The sequence below is a fragment of the Camellia sinensis genome, chromosome 15 (genome assembly GCF_055761805.1).
Source record: "Camellia sinensis isolate YWXY chromosome 15, ASM5576180v1, whole genome shotgun sequence".
Classification (NCBI taxonomy): Eukaryota; Viridiplantae; Streptophyta; class Magnoliopsida; order Ericales; family Theaceae; genus Camellia; species Camellia sinensis.
Window position 1 is genome coordinate 138,536,656 of NC_138975.1, and position 20,643 is coordinate 138,557,298.

The 20,643-nt window shown below is 35.6% G+C and overlaps 2 protein-coding genes and 1 long non-coding RNA gene across 25 annotated transcripts; 2 read left to right on the forward strand and 1 right to left on the reverse strand.

Annotated features, from left to right (window-relative positions):
* Nucleotides 1-1,099: 1,099 nt before the first annotated feature.
* On the reverse strand, nucleotides 1,100-1,911 carry LOC114284850 (miraculin). Its single transcript, XM_028227797.2, has one exon. The coding sequence runs from the start codon at nucleotides 1,867-1,869 to the stop codon at nucleotides 1,252-1,254; it is 618 nt and encodes a 205-aa protein (XP_028083598.1). The 5' UTR covers nucleotides 1,870-1,911; the 3' UTR covers nucleotides 1,100-1,251.
* Nucleotides 1,912-2,797: 886 nt separating this feature from the next.
* On the forward strand, nucleotides 2,798-9,601 carry LOC114261911 (gamma-tubulin complex component 2). 23 transcript variants are annotated; one of them, XR_014356170.1, is made up of 9 exons: nucleotides 2,798-3,060; nucleotides 3,194-3,252; nucleotides 4,222-4,458; nucleotides 7,301-7,426; nucleotides 7,507-7,614; nucleotides 7,869-7,931; nucleotides 8,113-8,187; nucleotides 8,642-8,824; nucleotides 9,337-9,601. XR_014356170.1 is itself a non-coding variant. In XM_082907749.1 (8 exons), the coding sequence occupies exons 3-8, from the start codon at nucleotides 4,420-4,422 to the stop codon at nucleotides 9,349-9,351; spliced, it is 426 nt and encodes a 141-aa protein (XP_082763875.1). In that variant the 5' UTR covers nucleotides 2,801-3,060; nucleotides 3,194-3,252; nucleotides 4,222-4,419; the 3' UTR covers nucleotides 9,352-9,601. The 23 variants fall into 23 exon arrangements, 5 of the variants coding, with proteins under 5 accessions (XP_082763878.1, XP_082763875.1, XP_082763874.1 ...); XR_014356171.1 differs by having other exon boundaries at nucleotides 3,205-3,252; XR_014356172.1 differs by lacking the exon at nucleotides 3,194-3,252.
* A 1,041-nt stretch (nucleotides 9,602-10,642) lies between these two features.
* On the forward strand, nucleotides 10,643-20,086 carry LOC145812707 (uncharacterized). The gene is made up of 4 exons (XR_014356187.1): nucleotides 10,643-11,415; nucleotides 12,151-12,240; nucleotides 16,508-16,925; nucleotides 19,757-20,086. It is a non-coding gene; the product is annotated as an uncharacterized LOC145812707 (long non-coding RNA).
* Nucleotides 20,087-20,643: the final 557 nt, after the last annotated feature.

Consider the following 20,643-nt stretch of genomic DNA (forward strand, 5'->3'; position numbering starts at 1 on the left):
GACCCCTTGGCAGGCTTTGTTTGGGTTAGCCCAATAAGTTGATATATATTATTTTTTGGCTCCCACAATTTATTGCCCCAAAACTTTCATTGTCTTTGGTAGAAGGAATTAAAGTTTTTATTGCCAAGTTATGCTATTCAAATAGATGTTAGGTCCTTTGACAAATAATACATTTGATAAATGAATAACATAAATAAATGAATGGCTGGACGAATGCATGTATGTATGAATGTATGTACAAATATATGTATATAGAGGAGAGAGGTGAGCTCAAGTTATAGAATCATTCATGTATATTATCTATTCAAAATGTCACAAGACCAAAAAATGTCATTAGAAGAATAGTTTGTGACACTTTCAAATGTCACTAAACTAAGAAAATGTTGTAGTGTTAGCTTAATCTTATAATTATAATTTATTCAATTTATCACATTTGTATTTTTAAAAAATAAATGACAAATTTGAGTTTTGACTGGTGTGTTTAAGCATTGATTTTTGTAGTCATTTTTTTACTTTGTGATTTTTTTGGAAAGTTTCCAAACACCACCTTAACATTTGATGGAAACTGAGCTATTTGGAGTTGAGTTAGTAGATTCGACTTACCACTAGGCCACAGGTACTGACAAAATAATAATTACGGTTACACTTCCCTCAAACTGTTGTCTATATACTCTCTACACCGTTTCTTTGTTTGGTATTTTAATGGAAAATATTTTCTATAAAAAAAAAAATTAGAAAATATTTTTCTATATTTAATAGTGGTAGTGGAACAAAGAAAGGGTAGTGGTAGTGGGACAAAGGTGGGGGAGGTCATGGCAGCTTGGAACAAAGGTAGGGGTGGAGGTGGTGGTGGGGTGGTGATGATAGTAAAGGTGATATGGTGGTGGAGGTGAGAGTAGCGTAATAGTGTGATAATTTTAGTAATATTTTAATTTAAAAATTATTTTTACCTCTTAAAAAGAAAATATTTTTATGTTAAAAAAAAATTATTTTTTGTTAGTTACAAAAAATATTTTCTATTAATTTTTATTTTTCATCATACCAAACCTGACAAAAAATTTCCGTCTACAATTTGAAAATGAAATACGGCAATACTATGGAATACAATACAATAGTCAATTTATTACTTGTTTGGTTTGTGAGGATACATGACCTGACAACACCTTTATTGCAACATTACATGAAAGAACAATAAGGATTCTTTATTTAACAGTGCTTATTGTTCTTATATAATTGAAACTAAACCAACCATTAAGCCTTCTTAAACATGACTTTGAATGGCACATCACTCAGAGCCAAACGCCTCCTTCCATGCGCATCAATATAAATCCCAACATCTCTACAAATAACTTTGCAGACATCACACACCCCGGGACAGAAAACAAGCTTATAATCATCATTAAACTTTTCAATCTTAAACCAATTACTCACGGTTTCGGGACCAGGGTTTCCCTCAACACCACCAGTTGTTACAAAGTATCGTCCTGTTGACTCATCATAATTGGCGAGCCTCCACACAGTTGATTGAACACAGATAGTCGCGGCAGAGAACTTGATGTTCAGATCGGTTGACACCCGAACCACGCCTTTTTTAGGGTTTACAGGAGAGAATGTTAATGGGAGGCCATGGTCGACCTCTTGTCGTGCTTGGACCACGTCGAGTGGGCACCTTTGGGTGGTGCTGGCTAGGGTTAGCCCACCACCTTTGCCTCGGAACACGGGCAGGATGTAGTAATCGATGCCTGCTCGGACCTCTTTGCCATCTATGTCGCGGACTGGGCTGGGAGCAGAGTTGGCTGTGCTGAGAAATATCAAGTTTGAAGAGAAGGTAGAGAGAATAAATATTGAGAGGAATATTGTTGTCTTCATTGTAAAAGGTTTTTGTATACTTTATTATATGTGTGACATTGATTAATATGCATGGCAAAGGAAGTGCTATTTATAGATCAAAGAAGGTGTACAGCTGTGACGTGGTGGGTTATTACACGTTATGTACCCGGTGTCTGTTATTGAAAAATTGTTGCATATGGATAATATTGTCATATAGAAATGTTTGGGACCCCTTTTTTGGGGTTCCATGACCCCAATTTTAATTTTGGCCCTTAATATGTGTGAAGTTTATTCATATAAGTGTGAATTCCACATTATGAGTGGTTGGGATGAGAATAGAAATTGTAGGGGTCATGTATGTGTGGGAATTTCTATCACAATTGTATTATCATATCATAACTCAAACTAATCATCCAATAATACAAATATAATAAATCGACCAAAATTGAAGGAGGTTCCACCATATTCAAGTACAGACCTGGTTATTTCTTACAGTTTGGAAGTTAAAAATTGTTGAATGAATACATTTTCCACTGAGAAATCATATAAAATCTCAACTTCACGGCAAGAATTTACACATTTGGCAACTAAAATTGCCGACTAAAACAAATTTAGTTGCCAAAGATACACACTTTAGCTACCAAAATAAATTTAGTCGCCAAAGATAGGCACTTTAGCTACTAATACAAATTTGGTCGGGAAAGATTCTATTTCACTACTAGAAGGAGTATATGACACGGAACTTTTTGCGACGGCATATTTTGCCGTCGCAAAAAGTTGATTTTTGCGACGGTTAATATTCCGTTGCCAATAGTCACTTATTGCGATGGTAATTTCTGTCGCAAAAAGTAGGAAGCATATGTTTAATGGTTTTTGCGACAGTAAACCTATTGCCGTCACAAAAGGCTTACTTTTTACAACGATTCTTGTCTCCCGACGTAAATATATATTTTTTAATTTTTTTTTTTGCGATGGGCATCATTGTGCCGTTGCTAATAGGCCACAAAACACCCAAAATTCCCAAATTTCTCAAACGCTTGAAGCCCTGATATTTTCATCTCCATCTCCATCTCTCATCTACGAGTTCACTCCCGCTGCATCAGTTTGTTGATCCACCTTCACCAAGCTGACATCGCCGCCCACTTTCTCTCGATCTCGCCCTCGATCTCGGTCAGTACATGGATATCACCTTACACAGCCCCAACAACACCAACGTAGGTAGAATTCTAGGTAACCCTCCTCTCCTCTCCTCTCCTCTCCTTTGCTTTCCCCTCACACTCACTCGCACAGACCCTCACAATCTCTCGCTCTCGCTCTCGCTCTCGCTCTCGCTCTTGCTCTTGCTCTTGCGTTACCCTTACAGACTGTTTGTAGCAGCAGCAGCGGCGACGACTTCCCTCGGATTCTTCCTCTGGCATCCAGGTATATCTCTCCTCTGCTATCCTTGCCTGTCCTCTCCTCTTTTTCTCTTCTGTTTCCTTCATTGGAATCAAACCCTCTTCATTGGATTTAACTAAATAAAAAGAAATAAATCAACCCTAAACACCAGTTTTAATCCAACGCATTATGCAATAGTTTCACAATTAAATCTCGTGTTGAATCTGTGAAAAGTGATACGTCATTTTTGTCTATGCAAGTATGAGTGTGGGGATTGGAACCCTAGAAAGTGGTACAGAGATGTTGCACGATGATTCAGGGTATACAATCTGATTTTGAATTAGTGTTACCAAATAATTTTAAAGCCATTCAAAAATTTCAACTATGGTTTTGTATCTCCATATCCAATGGATTTTTGATTTCTGATTTTGTAACTAAAATTAGTTTATACACTCTCTTAACATAGAAGAATAAAGAATGAAAAGTGAAAAATAACGAATAAAACCCTTCAAAGTTTCAAAACCCTAACTTAACCTAATCTAAGGAAATATCATCTACTTACTCTTATGTTGGCACATTTGAATTGCTTGAAATCTTGTGGGATACAAGGCAATAAATCTCACTTCTTTTCTTTTCAAGGAATGTTGATAGAACATTGCCTTGGAATTAATTAGGTTTGCAGAGAAGCTGAGGAAGAACTGTTAATTATAGGGAGTTAATTCATGCCAATGCCATTTCAAAAAAAAAAAAAAAAAATTCATGCCCATACAAAAACTTACTAATAAAGGCAATGAATTGAAGATCGTTTTAATGGTTTAAGGGCTCTTGTGAAATTGAAGGTTGTTTTATAAATTTGGTTTTTATTTTGAGAAGAACACAATCTGACTTTTTTTTTTTTTTTTTTTTTTAAATTAGGTTTCTTTTGATTGTGTTTATGTACGTATGCATATATCTATATCTATAACAATCTATAAAAAGAGCAAAATGTGCCTCTAACATCAATGTGTCTAACAGGTTAGATGCCAAATTCACCCCTCATGAAGATTGCCTCACAAGAAATGCATTGTTGGGGCGTCTTCAGCAAGCTCGGTGGAAGAGGATGCTTCTCAAACAAGTTGCCCTTCACCTCTTGCCACCTGACCTGCTGCAACTTTCTCTTGAGTCTTCCTTCACAAGTTCTTCTATTTTATAATAGGTGTAATTGTTGCCTTGATGCAAATTGTTGTCAATCTTGTTCAAGAAACATACGAAGTATGCCCTTCCTCAACTTCCATATGCCATTAGTTGTGCAATTCAATTCTTAATTTCATTATTCTATGGTTGCTTGATTGAGAACTCTCTTGGCTCTCTGTGTCTGAGTTTGGTTTGTCCTCACATTGAATTGGATTTGTGGTTGTTGATTTGTACTTTTTATACTTTTGTTCTTTATCATGAATTTGTTCTTCCTGTTACATCTTTTGTCTTCCAACTGTTTGATGCAATGCCCGAATGAAAAATTCATCTGTCTCTACTCATCTTCTTCTTCAATTGTATGTTGAAGTTACATATTGGTTTGGGTTTTAATATTGAATAAATTTATATGTTATTCCTCTAGACCCAAGAAAGAATATCATGAAACAAGAGAGAAGAAAATTAAGAATCCAAGAGAGCAAGAAGGTGGTAGAGAGAGAAGAAAGAGAACTAGAACACTTTGTTTTAATCAATGTCAATATTCTTCAATTACACTACAAATGAAATTACATCACCCTATTTATAGGCTACCTGACTAATAGTAGGACACTTGAAAAAAACCCAAACACCCTTAAGAAAACAAATACTCCAAATCAATAATGACTGAAAATGACTGAAAACGTTTTCTTTAATTTTGTGTTTTTGAATGTATTTGTGTGGGTAGGTTAATCTTGATATTCTTAGAAGTGTTAGTTGTGTTCTTGTGTATTTTGTTTTGTGTTTTATGTATGTATAGAATGTTTTCTGTTTTTGAGTATTATTTTAAAAAACAAAATTTTACATTTTTATTTTTAATTTCTTTAAATTGCTTCTGTATTGAGGAATGTTCTTTCTGTTTCTATATCTGGATAATCTGTTGTGCAAAAACTGTTCTATGTGTAGAATATATATGTTCTAAATTTTTTCCATAAAAAAAATAAAAGGACTTGGGAACTTTTGTGTTAAATATTTCTTTTTAAAGGCCAAGAAAGAAAAAGATTGAGAAACGTGTGGGGTATGCAGAGTGTTAATTTATTTATATTTTATGTTATAAATTTTAAAAAATAAATTATTATTTCTTTTAAAATTTTGTTTGTTATTATTGATCTAGTCTATTTATTTTTACAGATTTGGCATTCTATGTTTTTGTAAGGTTATTTAATTCTTGTTCTTGACTTTGGCTATTGGTTGATTGATTTGAGTATTTACATTAACTGATGTTTGCATCTGTGCTTATCTTGTAGTATGATAATAAAAGCAAAAATGTTCCAGCACTTTTGCTTTCCTTATTCCCTTATATATATATATATATATATAAATATATGAATTGTTTTGTGATAAAATCATTTATTTTTTTTCTTTTAGTAAATATCTTCCTTGATGCCAATTTTGTACAGAATTATATTTTCGTTGCTCTGTTATTTAATATTTTATTAATTTTGTTATAATTGTGTTATCTTTGTTATTGATATTTCAATTTGGGGAATACTTGGTACCCATAAATTTGCATAGAAAAATATTTTTTTTTTCTTCTAGAATCATTCTAGGTACATAATCCACTATAGAAGAGTTGAATCCGAACCACACATTGATTTTCTGATAAATTTGTAGAGACAAATTCTTTTTTTTTTTTAATAAGCAAAAGAGAACTCTTTATTGATGGAAATATGAAATTCTTATTTCATTAAAACAGATGAGTGCAAAGAGCATCATAGTGGAACCACTCAATTCCAACTAGGGTGGCACCAAGAATCCACCCTTCCAGGCCAACCAAATAATGAATTTGGCTTTAGGTGTAGATAAGTTGTTCCATATCAGTCCAGCAGAGCTGTAAACAGAACCAAAATCCATATCACACCATTTATAGGCACTGCTAACCTTGAACACACCTGCTTGATCAGCCTTCCATTTCACAGATTTCTCATGCTCCATGCCTATCCTAGGCCCTGTTCCCAGAAAATCAATGAGTTTTAATAACTCATCTTCTTCCCAAGCATGTAGATTGTTGTTCCCGAACACTTTTCACATTGACCGTCGCCTTATAATATAACTTTGCAAAAAATATAGTTTTATGTTATTCTAAGTAACTATTGTCTATCTATTAATTTGAGGAATGGTATTTTAAAATGTAAATTAGCAAATAATTATCATTGAATAAGGAAGTCTTAAGTCTTTGCTAAAAAGGAAATAGTAAATATTTTAATTTCAGTGTTTACGTTATAGTAGGTTGGCACATACTGCAGATTATTAGTATTTAGGTATTTGTTGATATGTATCTTTCTCAGTTGTTAGCATTGCCTTAGCATCTTATTTGTTGTAGTTGATGTTATATTCTCATCCTCTATAAATTCACTCTCGCTGATTTTATGACTCAATCTAGAATTTATTTCATATATGTAGGTGGGTGTATGAAGGGGTGATTGATGATCATTATGGTGAACTTTGGCGCAAATCATCATTATCTTGAGTGTATAAAAGCTGCGCTTAATGTGCATCATAGACCAATTAATATGACTGTAAGGAGGAGTGATTGGATCAATGTGAAGATGATAAAAGAAATAGAAGGCGAAGGAGAACATGCGCTTAGGTGATAAGAAATGACAAGATTACCTTAAATTAAACTGAGAGTATGACTTTGAATAGAATCAATTCGAGGAAATGGATCCAAGTTCCTTGCTACCCCAAGTAATTGAAATAAAGGCATATTGAATTGAGTATCTAGTAGTAGCTGAGATTGTTGCTGATCTTGGTGAGAACATGTTTGAGTGAGAAATTGTGTCAGCATCAGCATGGCACCTGCACTTAGCAGGATAGCAGGATGTGTTCTGGTCTGTAGTAGGTGGTTGTCATCAATAAGTTCATTGATGTTTATTTCATGTTTCAGGTTCAATGGCCATTGTCCCTTGTTATATCAAGAAAAGCCTTAACAAAATACCAGCTGATATTCCGCTTCCTGTTTCATTATGAGCATGTGGATCTCCAACTTTGTGGGGCATGGAAAATACATCAAGTATGGAGCAGAAATCTGTTTCATAATTTGTGAATGTTGGCTCCTTTTGTTTGTCTAATTTCACTGCAATCTGATTGTAGGGTGTGCGTGCTGTTAACACAAAAGGAACTGCAATCTCTCGGTCATGTTTGTTGTGTCGAAGTATGCTTAAGTTTATTAATAGCCTTCTACACTATCTAACATTTGAGGCATGTTTTACCCTTCCTCTTCTCCTCGTTTTTATTTTTTAAATATATTTTTTTTCTAGCAAGAATGAAGCAATTATGAATTGCTGTGCCTGAAACAAATAGATTCAATGTCTCTTATCCACTTCTAATTTGTATTTGTTTGTCAGAGAGTGGGAACTTTGCATAACTAATCTAAAATATTTCTTCAAGGAATTTTGAGGTCCTTAGAGATATTATGTTTTCTCGTATGATCATACAATACGTTGTGTTTTCAGGTTCTTGAACCCAACTGGCATGTGATGCATAATAGACTACAAACTGCAAAGAGCATAGATGATGTATATATGCACTCCCTTACTGGTTTTGATGTATCATATAGTTATTCAATTTCATACAACCAAAAAATAAATAGAACTTTGTTTCTATATTTGTCTCAATTAATAGACTGGCAAAGCTTCAAACCATCAAATTCTCTTTTTTGTGTTTCACCTAATACTTTTGACTCCTTCTGTGAAACAGGTTATTGAATACCATAATTTTTCCCTTGAGAAGTGTATAACAGAATGCTTGCTTCTTTTGCCCGAAGTTCTTAAGGTTAGTTTTGATTTTTATCGTCAGTGTAAAAGATGAAGTTTCCTTGCTGAAGATCACACTTTATTAAGCTTTCAGTTTGATATATGCCATTTGAAAAATTTATGTTTTGAACTTTTGAACTAGATTATCAAACATGTCTTTGTCCCAAAGTTTCAATGCTTGGATTGAAACTAAAGCACCACCTGTCTCAACTGTCTTTTCTTGAAATCTGCTCATTTAGAGAAACCTTATTTGTTGTGCGTAACTGATAAAGTCTAGGGAATTTAATACAAAGACTTGAATCCCCTTTCCAATGATCAATCCATGTTTAAGGTGGCTTCATCAGTCCATGTTTAAGAGCTTACAACTCATGTTTCGAAGTTATGGAACACTCGACCCAACTTACCATCAGTTGGGTTGTGTTGTCTTGTTGGAGTAATATATCAACAGACTCTTTTTGTGGCCAATCTTGAAGATTCCCCGTGTTGTATTGGGGAAGAAAGTTGGGAACACGAATTATTGCTGCCATACAATTATCAACAAGACACAATGCCAACATTGAGGCCGCCAGGCATGAGATTAAAGAATTACACCCCAATGATCCTCAAATTGTTTCTCAATCAAGTATGGAGTTTGGAGAGTAAAAGGCATTATTCAGGTTCTAATTTCTTTCACCGTGAAAATTTGTTGATTGAACCATGATTTTAATTATGTGATGCTGAAATTCTTTCAAGTCTATTCTCTTTTGTCCAAAATACACTTTGTTCTCAGTTTCTACTTGGATTCTCATATTGTGATTCCTTGGATTAAACTTGAGTTGGCACAATTAATTTGAAAGTCTTTAGGTTTTTTTTATTTATTATTTTATTATTTCCATTATGTTCTGCAAGTAACAATTGGCTATTGTTTTCTATTGTTGATTGAACCTAGAAATTTGTAAATGACAGTTTCATTTTAACCTTTATTGCCTAAGCTGTATAGCCTGTGTTAGATTTTAGATATTCTTTGCGTTGAGTATGGATATCATAACCTCCTTGTGGTGCTCGATTCATGTATATGTTACAATCGTATTTATTTATTTATTGAAATAAATATCAAATGTATTATCTTTTTTGTAAGCTTGAAATTAATTATACTGTAAATAATTTTTTGTTTTCTTTCTTTTTGCAGATGATACCCTTTTGAGTACGTGATGATTTCTTCGCACATCAATATTGGAGTTTACTGTTGATACTAAAACAAGCTATAATATATATGTTTGTTTATTTGTACTGTTGATACTTTTGTTTTGTTTTAGATAAAAATTTGACTTCTTGAATTATCAAAAACTATTAGCATTGTTGGAGGATATTTCATATATTTTTGTAAAGAATGTTTGGTTGACATTGTATTGTTACAGGGTACATATATATATATATTATATATTATTCCTATATATGATTTTGTGAATGTGAATGTGTGTAGATGTGGATGTGTTTTTTTTAGAAAATATTAATAATTTGTACAGGGAATAAATTAATAAAATATATATTTATTTTATTAAAAAAAAATTTTGCGACAATAATAAACCGTCACTAATGTAATCATCATTTCCTTATATTTTATTAGCGACGGATTAACCTGTAGCATATACATATTAGTATCATCTTTAGCAACGGTTTAAACTGTTGCAAATATATTATTGATTTAATTTTGGTTTTTTGCGACGTTTAAGATCGTCGCTAATAATACTTTTTGCGACGGCAATCAACATCGTCACTAAAAATGCCATTTTTTCCCCCTTTTTTGTGTCAGGCGAAACAGTCGCAAAAACTATTGATTAGCCGTCGCTACAAGAAAGCGACGGTTTCTAACCATCGCAAATACTTTTTGTCACGCCCCTTTCCGCCACCCCCCATTTTTCGTCGTTGCTCCGTCGCAAAAAGTCTTTTGCGACGATATATGGACCTTTTGCGACGTTTGACACCATCGCAAAAAGCCCGATTTTTAGTAGTGTTTTCAGCTACAAAGAATAATTTAGTTGGTATTGATGTTACTTTTGGCGACTAATTTAAGTTTAGTAGTTGAAAATAGGATTTTGGGCTACAAAAAAAAATCTTGGTATGTAAATGTACAATCTTTAGCTACAAAGAATAATTTAGTAGCTAAAGACATTACTTTTGGCGACTAATTTATGTGTAGTCATTGAAAATAGGATTTTAGGCTACAAAAAAAAGATTTGGTCCCTAATTGAACAATGTTTAGCTTCTAAGAATAATTTAGTCGCTATTTATCTTACTTCTACCGGTAAACTATTTGGTCGGCAATTGTAATCAAGTTTTGGAGGGAAGATTTCCAATTTAGGAGGGATTCCTAAAACAATTAGCGACTAAATTATTCAGTTCGTCGGGAAAAACTAGTTTTGTTTCTTTTTGGCAACTATCAGACACTGGTCGGGAAAAAATAAACCTAAGAAATTAAGGTTGATCTCTCTCTCTCTCTCTCTCTCTCTCTCTCTCTCTCTCTCTCATTCAGGCCTCTGTGTCACTGTCTCTCTTACTCTCGCCTCACGCCTCTATGACTCTCTGTCTCTCTCACTCTCACTCTCGCCTTTGACCTCCTCTCTGTCGATTTGTCTCCGTCTGTTACACGAGCACCACCGCAAGGGTTACACGAGCACCACAGTCACTTCCAGGTATCTCCTCTATTTCGCCCTCTCTCTATCTCTCTCTATTTGTCTCTGTGTGTTCCTCTCTCCGTTTTCCTCCATTCGGAACTGTGAGGCGCCATATGTTGAAAAAGTGGAACAAGTATTATTCCTTCCATCTCCATCGACCTCTTCATCGCAGAGATTTTGTGTATTATCCATCTAATTCACTGCAAAACCACACTACACCCAACAATCAAACCACTAGTTTTCGAAGCATTGTCATTTAGTGATGATGAACAGACCTTGCTGAATTGATTGGAGTTTAATAATCGACCTAGCCCCAAATTGACCCAGCCCCAAGCTTCTTTTCCATACTCCATCTACGAGGATGTTGGTCATGACCCATTAACAAACATAGCATCGATTCCCATTGAGTTCCGTTCATTGAATTACCCACAAAAACTACTCTCTTCCCTTTGATCAAAACCAGCATTTTTGTTTAGTTGAACCTAAGAAAAATAACAACCTTCTCTCTCTCTCTCTCTCTCTCTCTCTCTCTCTCTCTCATTCCTTCTTCCCTCTCTGATTTCAATGGCATCAGATTGAACACCTCTATTCAGGTACCCCTCTCTCTCCTCCCAATCTAGTTTGGTAGAGCTACTATGTGTGCCTCTCTGTGTTTTAATTTAATGTTTCAACTGTTGAACGCAAATGAGTTTAACTGAAATGCTTGGGTAAATCACTAAGTGGGGTTAATTGGCTCAAATTGTAAGCATCTCATATTAGCCAATTGAACCATTACTACACTCTTTCACATGTTGAGTTCAACTTCAGGCAATTGAGTATAGCACCTTAGCACCTTAAAAAAGAAAAGAAAAAAAAAAAGGCATTAAAATTAGCGTAATAGGACATATGGCTTGGTCATGTACAATGAAAACCTATAGATGTAACCATAAGGAAGGTGGATGTGATCACCACATATGAAACTGTAAGCGGAGGGGGAAATTCAAAACTGAATGCGATAATAAAAAAAGATATGCATTTGTTTAATCTAACTGAGAATATGGCATTTGACAAAGAAGAATGACGAAAAAATATTCAAATACCCCATTTTATTGAGAAACAAGGCTTAATTTCATTTGGTTTGGTTTGGTTTGATTTAGGAGAAAAGCAAAACCTAATGATCTAAGATTGGTGACTGACAGTGATACATAATTTTGACTATCAAGAGCACAATGAGTTTGTTCTATGTGATGTGTGCATTTATTCAAAACTTAATAAAGTTAAAATTTGTGTTCAAGCCCTTGCTAGTCTCTGTGGTGGCTAGTGGCTTATTGTTTCATTTTTTTGTGCAGAAATGGGTTGAAATTATAGGACAAGCATGCCGTAGTGTGGATTTCTTGAAAGATCAAGATGTAATCAGGATTGTCCTTAATATATTGCAGGTATGTTTTACGACTAAGACAATTTTTCTCGAGTCAATGAAATTACATTATTTGCTGTACTTCCAGAACTTGGTTCTCTCATGAGATGGAGCATTATTTTTTCTAAGCTTCTTCTTCTTCTTCATTATCATTTATCTATTTATTTATTTTCTTTGGGGGTGGGGTGGGTATTTTGTGTGTGAGTTGATGTGAAATTGAAACCACTTAGGGAGTCTTTGGCAACCACGCTTTATTATTTGACTTTGTTTTACTGCAATAGAATGCACTATTTTTTTATTTTATTTATTTTTTTAGCATGGAGATATTTGAACATAATAATGGTATTTTTTTGGTCAAAAATATCGAGTAATACAGGACAAAAATATTCAGTTCTTTGTATGAGCACACTCCTTGGAAGTAGCAAGCATTGAATGTAACAAAAATTTACCATCCTGAGGTAGGGCTCAGTTCACTTTTCCAATAAAAATTACTAACATGATATTATACTGTATTTCGATAGTCTAAAAAAGAAAAAAAAATTATTATACCACATTCTGAAAGAACTTTAATATTACTTAAGAAGTTCAAAATCATTTTGTATTGATCCAAAATGAAAACTGTGGCCTTCTAGTGAATGATGTACATGAATATTTCCACATTTAAAATCTTTCCGCTTTTTTTTCCCTTACTCGCGGTACATTATCCCATCCCAACATTCTCATTATTAATTCAGTAACTTGAAATTTGGTGCAAAATGCCAGCTACAAACCTCTTCATGTCCAAATTAGTCCAATTAATGCACCAAGCTGTAGAAATATTTTTCATTCTTAAGGTTTTCGAAAGGAATGAATAATAACAGGATCATGAACAACATTTTGAAAGAAGAACATGTATGGCATCAATCCTTCGGAACATGGATAGCTAATTTAACTAGCCTAAACTTGTAATATGCAAGAAGTTTAGTTTGACTACATTTGAAAGCCATGAAAGTGCAGTAAATCACAACAACAGATCACAGATCATATATCCCCATGCATACAAAAGATCAATGTGATATAATTTGAACACATCAATTTTTAGTTGTCATCTAGAAGAAACATTCAAATTTGAACCATAAAGAAGAATTCAATGTATGTCGATGTTATTGTGTTAAAACCTATCACCTACTTCACCCACTAAACCTAACCCACTACACCACTACCACCTCACCTACTCCACTAAACCTAACCCACTACACCACTACCACCTCACCTACTCCACTAAACCCACTACACCACTACCACCTCCACTTCACCTACTCCACCTACCACCTCCACTTTACCTACTCCATCTACCACCTACTACCACCTACTCTTCTATATATAGGAATCATTGTAGCATTCAATAATTCAACAATTACAAATATCAATCAATAATACAATTCTCTTTTTCTCTTTATACATTAAATTTCTACATGGTATCAGAGCAAGGTTAAGCACTTAGTATTTTTCGCTTCACCGGCGGGCGGCAACCTCGCCTTGGCCGTCCGCCGGACCTCAACCTAATCTGCTAAAATTTTTCTACACATACCTTGAAATTTCCTTTCTGAGTGCACTACTGTTCAGTCGCCGGAGACCACCACCGCTTGCACGTCGATGTCCCTTTGCCAAAGCTCCGTCGCGACACCGGCCTTCCTTGCGTCTGGTTTCAATCCCCTGCTATTCCAAGCCACAAAATAGGGCACGACTTTTGAGGGCTCGATATCTATATCCATGTATATCTTTTGGGCAGTCTATATACACACTCATACAGTGTCTTCTACACCGGTAACATGGTACAAGGGCCCAACCCTTCTTGATGCCCTCGACATGATTACAGAGCCCAAGAGGCCATCAGACAAGCCTCTTCGTCTCCCACTTCAGGATGTCTACAAGATTGGCGGTATTGGTAATTTGGCCCACTTTTTTGATCAACACCAGCATATAGTTTCAAAGAGATAACTATATTATATAATTTTTTCTATTTTAAAATATTTTTCCACCGTCCAAACCTTTTTTTTTATCTTATATATATAAAAAATTGGATGGAACTCACGTGGGTGCTACTTTTTCTTTTTCTTCTTTCCACAGCCCAACTTTTCCTTGAACCTCAATTTTTTATTATTAAAAATAAAAAAATAAAAAATAAAAAAAATTCATTCCATCTAAGTTTTCTGCTCAGTCTTGTACCTTCAAGCCATTCGGATTTGCACAATACACTCATTTTATTTCTATCGGGATTTCGCCCGGATCACAATTTTACACCAAAAAAAAAAAAAAAAAAAAAAAAAAAAAAAAACAACAACAACAACAACAACAACAAACCCAAACAACCACATCCACAGGCAGGATTTTTCTTCTCTACTCTGCCGCCGGTCTCTTCTTCTTGCCTCCGTCCTGGGCGGCCCTTGCCGGTGCTGCCTCCGTGTTTCCTACGCCGCCGAGCACGTTCACTCCCCCAAGCTCCTCCACTACAGCATATGGTGGACCTCCAAATCGGAACATCACGGTGGCCTTCCGCTTCAGCTCCTTGTTTTCTGTCTTTAGCACACTTATCTCTGCTCGCGCATCCTTATACATGCGTTGGAGCAGAGCCAGCTGGGAGTTTAACTGTTGCACCTCATTTGTCCTGCTCTGCAGCCGGTGCGACAAGTTTGTGACCGCAGTCATGGTTTCCACACATGACTTCAGAGTATACTGATTGGCCTCAATATCAGTTTGCACCGCCATTTTTTGCTCCACCGACCGCATCGGAAAGTTCAACGGAGCAAAACCAGAGGTGTTTGGTTGAGGTTCACGGGCCACCGCACCTGTTATCTCTCCTGTTGACTCGTTGAGGTCGGGAAAGAGAGTGAGCAGACCACGGGAAGATGAGGCCATGTTCTGGGTAGCTGAACGGGAAGAAGAGGCCATGTTTTTTGGGTTGCTGAGTGTTTCCGAGAAGGGTTGGATACAGAGTATTTACAGATTGTTTCAGAATGACAAGTTCAGAGGTTTCAGTCTGGTTTGGTTTCCTCCGCCTCCGCATTGGTTTATATTGACACTGACGACGCGGCCGACACGCCGCTCTGTCGCTCACGTGCCTTGCCGCGTCTCCGGCTCACCTTTTGATGGCTCGACGCTTTCTGTCGGGCACGACTTTTGATGAAGTGGGCGCGCCTTTTGAGGGCGCAACTTTTGATAGCACGCCTTTTTATGGATTGGGCACGCATTTTGATGGCACGTCTTTTTATGGATTGGGCACGCCTTTTGATGGCACGCCTTTTTTGAAAAATTGGGCACACCTTTTGAGGGTGCGACTTTTTAAGGGTCCGACAAGACTCTGTAAACTGTCCCGACATTGATTCCGGTGAGCTCCTTCATGGGTCCGACAAGACTCTGTAAACTGTCCCTACATTGATTCCGGTTAGCTCCTTTATGGGTCCGACAAGACTCTGTAAACTGTCCCGACATTGATTCCGGTTAGTTTCTACAAGGGTCCAGCAAGACTCCGTAAACTGTCTTCTACAACGGTCCGACATGACCCCATAAACTGTCTTCTACATCGGTCCGACACGAGCCAGTGTCTTCTACATCGGTCTTCTACAACGGTCTGACACGACCATACAGTGTCTCCTATCCTTTTTTATTTTTTATGTATTTTCTTATTTTGTTACTCTCTCCAAACTCAAGTTGGTTAGTTCCTATCCCCCTTGAGTTTGCGGGGGGCTGTTAAAACCTATCACCTACTTCACCCACTAAACCTAACCCACTACACCACTACCACCTCACCTACTCCACTAAACCTAACCCACTACACCACTACCACCTCACCTACTCCACTAAACCCACTACACCACTACCACCTCCACTTCACCTACTCCACCTACCACCTCCACTTTACCTACTCCATCTACCACCTACTACCACCTACTCTTCTATATATAGGAATCATTGTAGCATTCAATAATTCAACAATTACAAATATCAATCAATAATACAATTCTCTTTTTCTCTTTATACATTAAATTTCTACATATTGATATTGTGATTTCAATCAATTCTCATATTTGAAAATACAGAGAACCACTGGGGTTAGCCCAGTGGCTAGAACCCAAGTACCTCACTAGGAGGTCAAGGTTTAACTCCCCCTTCCCCTCTAATGTACCCAAAAAAAATACAGAGTAATTTTGCAACTTTTACAATGCGACTTTTACCTTTCACCAAGCTACACAACAGTACCCCTGCAAAAATTTTTAAGATTTCCTCTTCATTGGCTGTAATTCACACAGAAGATCTTCAGTGACAACATAAGACAGCCAACACAAATGCTAAACATACAACATCGGCATTCTGCACGAAATTGCCCTTAGATGGCAACCGAACACGGGGATGTGGCAAGCTCGGATCCATTGTTCATCTTGCAAGGGTCCAAGCTACATCTGAGAGGAAGTAATCTGGTTCACCGTGGCCATAAAAAGAAATATGGCTGTATCAACCATGCCTTGAAACTCAGATGTCAAGCTAAGGAAACACATCTTTTTGGGTGTGCTATTTCTCAAATGCATTCATACAGATCTTCTCTAGCAACAATGGCCAGTCTTCTCCAAGTTGCTGTGGATTTAACTCCATTGCAACCTTGAAATCAAGCAATGATATTGGTGTCATTACAAAGAATTGTAGACATGCTCCAGATTGACAAGAAGAAATGTAAGTGCCCTTGTTATGTACTTTTTTTCTTTCTTTCCCTCTGCGTTGGCTATGGCGGGGAGTTGGCTAATATTACATATCGTAAGAGATTTATTGTAATTTGTTATTAAAGGGTTTCATTCTTTGTATTATTTGGATCAAATGGTTGTTTTTGTTAATAACTTAATAATGTGAATAAAGGTTCACTTTGTGGATTGAACTTTGTGATAAATTAAACAACTTATCCATTGAAGGAGTAAAACTTATCAACTGTGACTCATGGTTTGTCATTGGTAATATATTTAGTGAGAGATTTGAATTTGAATCCATGTGTTCATTTGATTTGAATTTGAATATGAATTTATAATTATTTTACGAATCTGGTTCTGTTTCTAAATCTTGTGTAGGATGAGAGAAGAACTATGGACAGAGAACTAGTGCTACAAGTGTTACTTTATGCCTTGGAAATTATGATAAGATGGATATCAAGTTCATATTATTGCAGCATTACATTTTCATGTGCCATAATTCTCATCTTGGCATAGCTTACTCCTTACTCATGGCACTTAATTTGCATATTTACTAACCATGACTTTTCAAGAGGTTGTTGAACTGTAGCTTCTTTTCATAGTATTGATTTCATTTTGTATTTATCTTGCTATGTGGACTTGTTCTTTAGTATGAGTAATCTATGATTCTATCTGCCTTGTCTATGATTTTGTATTTTACATCTATTCATTCATATTACTGTTGAAATGCATGTCAAACATACATTAAGGAATTGTTCTCATCTATTCATTCATATTACTCTTGCTATGATTTTACATACGCGCATAGTATTACTCATGTCCAACTGCTGATTATGAAGATTGGAGCTTGTTTCTTAATTGCCAACCCTGTAATCATGCTGTAATGCCATCTTATCCAACAACTTAAAACCTTCTCTCTTTTTTTTTTTTTGTGTGTGTGTGTGTGTGTTAATTGGTTCATTTATCTATTTATATTTGCCATGCTTGGTTTATTTATTAATTGGATTAAATCATAAATTAAGCACCTGAGATTCACTAGTCTTTATTAATACATATTGAAACAACTTTCCATCATGTAAAAACAAAGGTATGGGCTTACAGTTGTGGTTTGTTTATAAAATGCACTTTTTTTTTCTTTTTATGTGATGTTATTCATTGGTAGTAAAAATATTCTATAATTTTAGTTTATATAGACTCTGTATGTCTATGTTTACTCTGTATGTATTTACCTGAAGTTTAACTATAAGTATTTTCCAACATCAATAATGGGAACATAATAACTAATACTTGTATGCAACCTTACTTTTGGCCTTTTTTGGAGTATTCAGAGGAAGAAATGTGGGTGACATTATAGGGATACATATCGGCATGTAACTAGATAGTAATATCTTGCACATGAAACTATGTTCTTAAACTAGATGATTTTGTCTTTAAGCATACATAATGTCGAAATTTGATAATATTACATAGTTATTTGAAACATATAGATTTTGTGCCTTCAATCATACATAATGTCGAAATGAAATTAATATTACACAGTGATTTGACATATATAGCTTTTGTGCCTTCAATCATACATACGGTACGTAAATAGGACACCTACGTTGGGAGTTAGAGTTGAAAATGTCATAAACTTAGTCGAAGAAAGGGGTTCGGGGGGAAAAAATGAAAAACAGCCCCCGAACCACTGTTTTTACGTAACGGGAAGCTTCCTGGTGACAAATGTAACATGTAGGGACGGACGGTACGTAAATAGGACACTTACATTGGGAGTTAGAGTTGAAAATGTCATAAACTTAGTCGAAAAAAGGGGTTCGGGAGGCGAAAATGCAAAACAACCCCCGAACCACTATTTTTACGTAACGGGAAGCTTCCCGGTGACAAATATGACATGTAGGGACAGACGGTACGTAAATAGGACACCTACATTGGGAGTTAGAGTTGAAAATGTCATAAACTTAGTCGAAAAAAGGGTTCGGAGGGCAAAAATACAAAATAGCCCCCGAACCACTGTTTTTATGTAACAGGAAGCTTCCCGGTGACTAATGTGACATGTAGGGATGGACGGTACGTAAATAGGACACGTACGTTGGGAGTTAGAGTTGAAAATGTCATAAACTTAGTCGAAAAAAGGGGTTCGAGGGGCGAAAATGCAAAACAGCCCCACCACCACTATTTTTACGTAACGGGAAGCTTCCTAGTGATAAATGTGACATGTAGGGATAGACGGTACGTAAATAGGACATCTACGTTGGGAGTTAGAGTTGAAAATGTCATAAACTTGGTCGAAAAAAGGGATTCAGGGGGCGAAAATGCAAAACAGCCCCCGAACCACTGTTTTTACGTAACGGGAAGCTTCCCGGTGACAAATGTGACATGTAGGGACAGACGGTATGTAAATAGGACACCTACGTTGGGAGTTAGAGTTGAAAATGTCATAACAATAGTTGAAAAAAGCGTTTGGGGGTCGACAATGTGTTTATGTGGTAGAACATGAAATGCACATGTCGTGGGTAACTATTTTGTTAATACTATAGTTTGTTTAACTCTTTCCTTATTAGTTAAACGTGGCACAATATTTTTGGTAAATTGTTTTGTGCTTTTGTTGATTGTGGGCCTTTTAATTGCCATAAACACAACTTTTGGCATTAATTCATAGAATCGATGCTCGTCTACCAGTCCATGTTTGGGAGTCTTTCATTAATTAATAGCTATTACTCTCCTTGGCTTTTAATGTTTGAAATTAATACAGTTGCTATACAGTTGAAATTAATACAGTTGCTATATAGGCACCAAACTAATGAATTTTATTTTTTTTTGCAGATGGTTTTGGACATACAAATGTGAATATATAATTTTTTGACAATTACGGGAGAGCATTGTTTTTATACCTCTATCCGTATATATAGTGGTTCGTACAAATTACTTTTTTGGTGTGGTAAATATCCGATTAAATTTGGCATTGTAGAAATTAGCATAGCACGTGGTACAAAATAGTTTTGGGGCAGTATAGATTAAATTTTTGTTGTGGTACATATGTTCTTTTTGTTAATTAATTTGGTTATTCCTGTATTATGTATGGATTTAAATTATTGACGTTGGATTAGACTTGGAGTGTATGGAATTTGTATTATATATAGAATTGGACGTTCAAGATTAGTTTTTTTGATGCTTGGAACTGAAATGTGTGCACGTTGTTGAATGCTTTAATGATTGATAATATATTTTAGTGTTGATGGATTATATTGTTTATACAGGGTACATGTTGTAATATAAATGAATACAGGTTGTTCACAAATTTTTTTTTTAAAAAAAAAAAAAAACAAAAAATTATTTGGCCACCAAATGTTTGGTAGCCAAATAGGTAATCAAAAGTTTTGGCTACTAATAATTTAGTAGCAAAAACATAACCCAAAACGTTTTTGCCACCAAATAATTAGTAGCTAAAAAATTTGAGAATGAGAGAAAGAAACTATTGGCCACTAAATTTTTTAGTCACGGAAAAAAGGGTATCATTTGGCGACTAAAACTTTTGGTGGCAAAAAGTAAAGAAATGAATCTTAATAGGTTTTTGGCTACGAATAGTTTTAGTCGGCAAAAGTCACCACGACTAAGGTAGAACTTTTAGTGACTAAAAATTTAGTCGCGGAAAGGTCACGTTTGCCGACTAATGAAGGATTCGTAGCTAAATGTTCACTTTCGGTGACCAA